At 58.6% G+C, this 8,565-nt stretch overlaps 1 protein-coding gene across 1 annotated transcript in view; it reads right to left on the reverse strand.

The window, feature by feature from the left end:
- The window catches only part of WSCD2 (WSC domain containing 2), an 18,636-nt gene that overhangs the window by 8,489 nt on the left and 1,582 nt on the right, over window positions 1-8,565 (reverse strand). The window contains 3 exon segments of the mRNA XM_009636186.1: window positions 242-363; window positions 1,296-1,480; window positions 3,019-3,133. Of these exon segments, the coding sequence (XP_009634481.1) occupies window positions 242-363; window positions 1,296-1,480; window positions 3,019-3,133 (422 nt within the window).

Genomic DNA, 8,565 nt, shown 5'->3' on the forward strand with positions numbered 1-8,565 from the left:
ACCCCCGGACCAGAGCAGGCCCCCACGATGCTCCCGGCCAAACCCCCCCTGGGGCGGCTGCTGCAGGCCCAGTCCCTCCCCGCAGCAGAGACACACTCAACACCATCATTTGTAGCTTGGATATACGTAATTATTAAAACAAATCGGATTAAGATTTACGCAGTGTGACCCTCTCTGATGATGAAGATTTAGATGATTAAGCTTTTGACCTGCACACCCCCCCTCCCTGGTCCCCCAGTACCTTCTCAGTGCAGAAGTCCACGCACTTGTCCACCGACATGTTCAGCATGAGCTGGCTGACAGGCAGGGCGATGGAGACGTTGTCCGGCTGGCGAAAGCACCCCCGAAATATGGCACTGCCATCTGCGAGGGAGAGAAGCCACAGTGGCGCCGAGAGCAATGCTGGCCTGGCCATCAGGAGCAGGGGCTGCACCCCAAAAATGATGCCGCTGCCACCCTGTGTGCCCCAGGCTTGGGAGCAAGAGCATCTGCGTGCCCCAGCATCCCCGTCCCCCTCCCTGCCCATCAGTGCAGTGGCTGCTTTCCTCCGGCTCCCAAAGAAAAGCAGCAAATGTGGGTAATTATAGTGCTGCCTAATCGGGAGCCAAACGAGCGCTTGCGACGGGGAGCACCCTTGGCTCCCTCTGCAGCTCCCGTGCATCCTTCATCCCGCAGCCAGCCCCACCGGCAGCACACTCTAATGCAAAGATGGTCCTGTTTGGGCATCAGAGAAGAGGTCTTCATCCAAAGTGCCCCAAATTGCCCTGAATTCCTGGTGAGATCCCTGGGGCTCCCCGCTCCACCCAGCCCCGTCCGGCAGCCACCCCCGCAGGGGGATCTGAAGCCGCTCGTATTTAACAGATGTGACGGATCATTCCCCACCATCCTCTGCTGGGGAGGCCACGATGGGAGGACAGGACTGTCCCCACCTGCAGGCCTTTCTATTCCTCCACCTGATAATTTACCTAATTTTAATTAATACATAGTCCAGCAATGCCCACTGCCAGCTTTTCCCCTGCCTGCTTACAGGCATCGCGTCCCCGGAGCGAACTGCACTGCAGCATCCCCGGACCAGAGCAGGACCCCACGATGCTCCCGGCCAAACCCCCCCTGGGGGTGGTTCGCAGGAGCAAAACTCCCCCGGCCACAGACCCGAACCACTTTCAGAGCGCCTCTCCCAAGCCCTGACCCAGCTGCCGCAGGAGGGGGATGCCGGGGCTCACCCCCACCCGCACCGTGAGGGGTTCCCCCGTTTTGGGGCTGAGCCGGGAGTTGCATGGGTGCCACCAACTCACATCTCCGGGCGGACTCCTGGGCCAGCTCCAGGCGATAGATGGAGAGGCGGTTGACCCCGCCGCAGATGTTGCTCCTCTCCCCCTTGCACTCCATGTTGCACTCGGACTCGCTGGCATTCGATGCCTGGACCTTGTGCCCGCAGTAGCACTCGGCACCAAATTCCAGCCCTGCGTAGAGGTAACCCCTGGGGAGAGGGAAACGGGGGGTGGTGTGGGTGTCAGCACCTCCCCAGGCACCCCCTGGCTCCGTGGGGTTCTGCCCGAGCATCCCCACTGCAGCCAGCTCACACCCAGTGCTGGAAGCAGCACAGCATCCCATGGATGCATTGATGGACTCGACGATCATTGTAGGTTCCTTCCAATTGGAAGTATTCTATTCCTATTCTATTCCATTCCATTCCTATTCCAATTCTATTCTATCCCTATCCCTATTCTATTCTATCCCTATCCCTATTCTATCCCTATTCCTATTCTATCCCTATCCCTAGTCCTATCCCTATTTCTATTCTATTCTATTCCTATTTTACTCTATTTCTATTTCTATTCCTATTCCTATTTCTATTCTAAGGGAAAGGGCTCCACGGGCCACAGCGATCATTCATAAAGCAGGAGAGCACAACATTTCTTACATGCAGGGAGGATGCAATGGGTGGGGGCAGAGCAGGAATAAGTGACAGGGACTTTGCTGGGCTTCAGAGCGGGAGAGCTGGGCTGCTCGATACAGACTGGATTTGAACAGGGGAAGGTTGCAGGGGGGCTGGAAACCCCCTGGAGAGAGGCAGCGCCGGCCTGGCAAGTCCCGCTGCGGGGCTGGGGGGGCTCTGGCATGGAGCAGCCCCGGGTCAGCGGCACCGAGGATGCGCCGCAGCAGTCAGCTCGGCTCACGGCACGGATCCATCCCAGCGAGCGTCCTGCTGAGGTGGATCAGCCCCGTGCAGGGGACGTGCCCCTGCCCCGGCGATGGGGGACGTGCGCCCCTCAGCGCCGGCCTGGCAAGTCCCGCTGCGGGGCTGGGGGGGCTCTGGCATGGAGCAGCCCCGGGTCAGCGGCACCGAGGATGCGCCGCAGCAGTCAGCTCGGCTCACGGCACGGATCCATCCCAGCGAGCGTCCTGCTGAGGTGGATCAGCCCCGTGCAGGGGACGTGCCCCTGCCCCGGCGATGGGGGACGTGCGCCCCTGCCCCGGCCATGGGCAATGGTCCTGTGCAGTAACGTGCACCCCAGGCGGCGTGGGGTGCTGCACGGTCAGGCTTTGGCTCCGGGGGGGGGGGCACAGGGGCACCAAGCTGCCTGCAGTGCTGCCCACCCCGTGGCGTGGGCCATGTCTTGGGCACATCCTTCGCTGGGAAAAGGGGAAAACTTCAGCAGCCAGGGATCCATGTGCCTCCCCAGATGCTCACAGACACGCTTCAACAGCTAGGAAGGTCTGGGGAGGGTGGTTTGGTGGGGGACAGTGTTTTGGCGGGGGGCTTCCAGGCTTCCCCAGCACCAAATTGGAGCCCTTACACCCTCCCTGCCCCGTACGAGGATGGAGCCCATCATCCCTCCTGGCTTTTTTCCCGGAGGAGGAAACTAGGGTCTGGGAAAACACATAAATGTAAAGAAAAAAGAAGGCAGGCGGGAGGCAGGGGAGGGGAGCAGCCGGGCGGGGAACGGTGACAGCAGAGGAACGCTGGCCGTGTGCGGGAATTGATGGAGACGCGGCGCCCGTCTCCCGCCCTACCGTTCGGCACAGTTGTCCTGGCAACGGAAGACTGTCATCTTCTTGTAGTCAAAGAAGGACACGCCGCGCAGCGTTCGCCGGCGAGTGTTGTCCACGTAGCAGCCGATGTATCTTGCTGGGGGAAGGGTAGAGGAGGAAGAGGGGGGTAAGAACCAGCCAGGGCTTGGACCCACCGATTCCCACCCCCCCTCTTTTGATTTTTCCCTAAATAGGGATGCGCAGCAACGCGCCCTCTTCATTTGCTTTAGAAACACAATGTGCCCCCACCAGCGCCGCAAGGGAAGGCAGGCAAAGCCCAGGAACAGCCACCACGCGCGGGAAGGATGCTCCAGCTCCGTGCCGAGGCTTCTCCTCTCCATCCTCTTCCTTCCTGCCACCCTCAAAACTGAGCCGAGCCGCTCCAAAAAGAGATGAGTTCTGTGGTGAAATAACCCATTCCCTTCACTCGGCCCTGCCAGGAATGCAGGGGTGGGCAGGATGGAGAAATCTGCTCTAAACCCAATCTTCCTCAGCCAGCAGCTCATCGTCCCTAGCCCCAGCCCCTGATATTTGCCCGGCACTAACAGTTGGCAAAGTAAAAGCTGATGCCTGCGCTCAGAGCAAATGAAGATGCCGGGAGATGGGGAATAGAGCTAAATAGTTACGATGAAATCGTTTATTTGACAAACGTAGCCTTTCCCAGTAATCTGAAAACAAACAGCCATCTCCTTGCCTGTGTGCTGCTGCGACGCTCCGTCTCGGCTGTGGGCTCTCCTTAGGGGCGAGCCAGTCCACAAGCCATTCCCAGCACCCAGCCTGTCCCTGCTCTGCTCCGTCTCCTCGTTAGGTGCCCTCATTAGTACCCTCATTAGTACCCTCGTTAGTGCCCTCGTTAGTGCCCCACTCCTGCTCCCACCTGAGCATTTGCTGCGGGGCAGATGTATTGGTGCTGACGCAGGGATGCGGCGCCGGTGCAGGGATGCTCAGCGACCCCGCCTGCCCAAGGAGGACGGGGGTTTCGGGACCCAGTGGGATTAGCCCTCTGGTAATCAGCTAACGAGGTGTTCATTAATGTGTTCTGGCAGAGGATGTGCAGGTTGGCCACCCAGTGCAGGTGCCCCAGGGAGAGGGGAGGGCAGCCCCAGGGGACCAGTGGCCGGGTCTTACTGGCCCGGGGAGCAATGGCTTGGAATCCCAAACCAGTCTGGTTCACCTCGCTCCATTTCGGGTATGCATCCTCGGTGAATCCTTGGCAACCTTTCGCTTTTCGTTACCCTGAAATACCTGTTCCACTCTCGGGGCATCTTCCGCAGGACGCTCGCACGGGGCAACCCTGTCCCGGAGAAATCCTGGAGCCCGTGCGGTGGCCACCAGCCTCTGGCTTTGAGCCGCTGCTGCAGAGTCCCAGCACAGGGACACAAAAGGAGAAGCTCCTGCCCCTTCAGGGCCACCGGATCCCAAGCCAAGGAGATGTTTTTCACAGCACCAAACACCCCTCCAGCTGCACCACCCAGGGCTCTGGCCCCAGCACCGTGGCCGGGGGGGGTTTGGGAAAGCTCCGGGATATCCAGCGGCGCAGGACTGGGCAGGCACAGAGGCAAGGGCTCCTCTGCTCCGGTCAAGAGTGAAGCTGTGGCTCTAGGCAAGCCAGGTACATCTTCCCATGTGTGATTGCTATCCTGTGTCCCTCCTTAGAATCATAGAATCATGGAATCATTTAGGTTGGAGAAGACCTCCAAGCTCCCCCAGCCCAACCACTCCCCTACCCCTGCCATCCCACCACTAAACCCTGTCCCTGTGCACCGCCTCTGCCCGGCTTTTAAATCCCTCCAGGGATGGGGACTCGACCCCTTCCCAGGGCAGCCCCTTCCAGTGCCTGACAGCGCTTTCAGTGCAGAAATTTTTCCCAATGTCCAACCTAACCCTGCCCTGGTGCTTCCATCTCCATGTCTCCATCACACACCACATTACCCCTCTAACAGCAGAGCATCTCCACATGTGCCATTCCAGTACCAAACCACACTAGGGGATAACACTTCTCACCTCCTGCTTGCACTTTGCATCCGTTGGGGGGGTGTCCCTGAACCAACTCCACACGTACACCCCCCCAATGGTGTGCCCCACATATAGACCCCCACCCTTTCCACCATCCCACATGTTGCAGGTCCTGACTCATTGCTCCCGATTGCTCTTGGCGTAACATGGCATTTTGGCAGTGCTGGGCGGGTTTCGGCAGGTCAGCTCCTCCTGGTCGTGACAGATCTAACCGGTGCCAGACTACCCTGGTCATCGGCACAGAGCTGGTGGCCGATGTGCATTACCTTCCATCCATGGCTCTTGACATACGCGTGCTGCAACTCATTAGGAAGGCAACTGGAATAATTAGGGAGATACGAGGACAATCAGTGACAGAGGAGCAAGCAGGGGGAGATGCTGAAAGGCACGTGGTCGGGTTAGGCACAGCTCGCAGGAGGGTGCTGAGCAGCAAAAGGGGGACCTGTCCCAGCACAGAGCTCTCACGGGGCCAAGAGGAATTTCGGAGCACGTCAGAAACTTTGCAGCAGCAAAGATGCAAGGGTCATGGATGTGTTAGAAACCATGGAAGCGCCTGAGAGTGGTCACGTAGGAATTAGGGCTTCTCCCCTCCAGAAAGGTGGTGGGATCAATAACCCAACTGAAGTGCATCTGCACCAATGCATGCAGCATGGGCAACCAACAGGAGAAGCTGGAAGCCATTGGGCAGCAAGAGAACTGTGATATAGTTGCCATCATGAAAGCATCATGGGATGACTGGCACAACTGGAGAGCTGCCATGGATGGCTATAAACCCTTCAGAAGGGACGGGCAAGGAAGGGAGGTGGTGGGGGAGCCCTGTACGTTAGGGAGGGTTTCGATTCTCCAGAGCTTAACGATGGTGACAATAAGGTTGAGTCTTTATGGGGAGGAATCAGGGGGAAGGCCAGCAAGGCAGGTACCATGGTGGGAGTCGGTTATAGACCACCCAACCAGGATGAAGAGGCCAATGAAATATTCTACAAGCAGCTGGGAGAAGTCTCACAACACCAGCCCTTGTTCTTGTGGGGGGCTTCAACTCATCAGATGTCTGCTGGAAATACAACACTGGAAATACAACAGAGTGGAGAGGGAAGTCCAGGAGATTCCTGGAAGGTCTGGAAGAGACCTTCCTGACACAGCAGGTGTGGAGCCAGTGAGGGAAGGTGCCCGCTGGACCTGTGGTTTGGGAACAGAGAAGGACGGGTGGGTGATGCGGTGGCTGGAGGCCGTCTTGGGCACGGCGATCATGAAATGGTAAGAGCTTTCGATTCTTGGAGAAGTAAGGAGGGGTCAGCAGAACTGCTGCCTCAGTGTTCCAGAGGGCAGACTCTGGCCTCTTTAGGAGCCTGGTTGGCAGAGTCCCTTGGGAGGCAGACCCGGAGGGCAAGGGAGCCCAGGAAGGCTGGATGCTCTTCAAGAAGGAAATCTCAAAGGCACAAGAGCAGGACATCCCCGTGTGACAAAAGACAAGCTGGCGGGGGAGAAGACCGGCCTGGCTGAATAGAGAGCTTTGGCTGGAGCTCAGAATAAAAAGGAGAGTTTATGACCTTTGGAAGAAGGGGCTGGGATCTCAGGAGGACTACAGGGATGTCGTGAGGTTACGCAGGGAGAAAACAAGAAGGGGGCAAAGCCCAAATAGAACTTAATCTGGCTACTGCCGTAAAAAGACAATAAAAAATGTTTCCATAAATACATTAATAACAAAAGGAGAGCTAAGGAGAATCTCCATCCTTCGTTGGATGCAGGGGGAAACCCAGTGACGAAGGATGAGGAGAAGGCTGAGGTGCTTCATGCCGCCTTTGCCTCGGTCTTTAATAGCCAGACCAGTTGCTCCTGGGGTTGTTCCTGGAAGACAGGGATGGGAGCAGAATGAAGCCCACATAATCCAAGGGAAATGGTTAGCGACCTGCTGCACCCCTTGGCCACGCTCTCGATCAGGACCCAGCTCCTGTCTGTCCGGGGGCACCACCTCTGTCCATCCTCCTGCTCTGCTTGAGCAGCCCCGGCCCCTTGCCAGGCTCCCCCAGCACCCACCGCCACCGTTCAGTAAGCTAAAGGCAGAGCAGAAGGGTTTGCACATTTGCTTGAAACAAATCTCTGCCCTTCGTTTCCCAGCTGGTTGCCCAAAAGCCTCGCGCGGGGCATGGAGCCCCCCCAGCCCCCCCGACAACCCCCTGCAGCCCTCTGCCTCCCGCAGAGCACCAATGGCTCACCGGCGATGGGCCGGGGGCTCGCCCTGGCCGTACCCACACAAATCCAGCATGTGAGAAGGGAAATGCTGCCTGTGAGCATGGGAAAGAGCGGGTGGACGTTGGGGGCAGCAGCTTCAGGAAGGGTTGGCCATGCTTGACCACCCCTGGGACAGCCGTGCTGGTGTCGGAAGATATAGGTACAACTTTGGTTGCGTACCTGGGGCGGCCAGTCCCCGTTTCTCCATGGTATTGCTTGCTTGTGTGTCACGGGGGAGCCCAGCCCTGGCTGGGAATGGCTGGAGACGTCCAGCAAAGGACCAGGGATGGATGTGGCAGAGAAGAAGCAATGCCGGGCATTGCCAGGCTGGGGCCAGGGCTTGCTCCCCCCGGCTTCACTGCCCAAGAACGCCCCCAGATTTGAGGCAGGAGATGTGCTTTCACACAGGGATGCAGATGAGCTGAAGCAATTCCCTGGCAGACGGGGCTGCCCTGGACCCGTGCCTTGGGCTGACCCTGGGACTCTGGGAGAGGGAGGAGGAGGAAGAGGAGGAGAGAGGCACATCGCCCCGGCAATCCAGAGCCGCACATCATGCTAGCTAAACTAGAGCTGATTTTAGGAGCAGTATTCCCTCTGGAACTATTTCACGTGGCAGAGTCTCTCCAGCTGCCTTGTTAAGCTGTCCCTGGCTTAATTACCACCGCCGTTAAAATCTGCCTGCTCCTGCCAGACGGCCCGGGGATGCAGCGGGCACTTCGGAGAGGAGCAGGGGAGCAAGGCAGGGGCTCGGCGTCATCCCCGAGGCTTTGCCAGCCCTGCTGGCACGCCAGGCTCAGGGGATTGCTCAAGCTGGAGAATTTCTCCACACTGTCCCGCTCGGGAGCTGCCAAGACGTTCTTGCGGTGGCACCGCATCCCCTCCAGCTGCCAGGTCTGCGCTGAGCCTTCCCACGCGAGATTAAAAAGGGGAAAAGACAATATTCCCAGACCTAGGAGCAGCTAAAGCCAGCGATGCCCGAACCCAGCATCCCTTCCCCGTCCCTCCTCACAGCCCCTGCCATGGCCGGGCACGGGGAGGCGGCGGCGCCAGCAGAGGTTAATCATGGTGGACGCGTCGCATATGGCCGGGGACAGGAGCGCTGCTTAGGGTTTTTATGGTGACTGACAGCCTGGGCTCACGAACCATCTGGAGAGGATGCGCTAAATGTCAATTCGCATTAATGGAGCAAGGCGGGCACGCGCACCTCAGGAACCCGCCCAGAGACCCTCGGTACGGGGGCACGATGGGGAAACCCCCTTTCATTTCCTTTTAGCATGAGAAAGC

This window comes from Egretta garzetta, unplaced genomic scaffold (genome assembly GCF_000687185.1).
Source record: "Egretta garzetta isolate BGI_Z169 unplaced genomic scaffold, ASM68718v1 scaffold330, whole genome shotgun sequence".
Classification (NCBI taxonomy): Eukaryota; Metazoa; Chordata; class Aves; order Pelecaniformes; family Ardeidae; genus Egretta; species Egretta garzetta.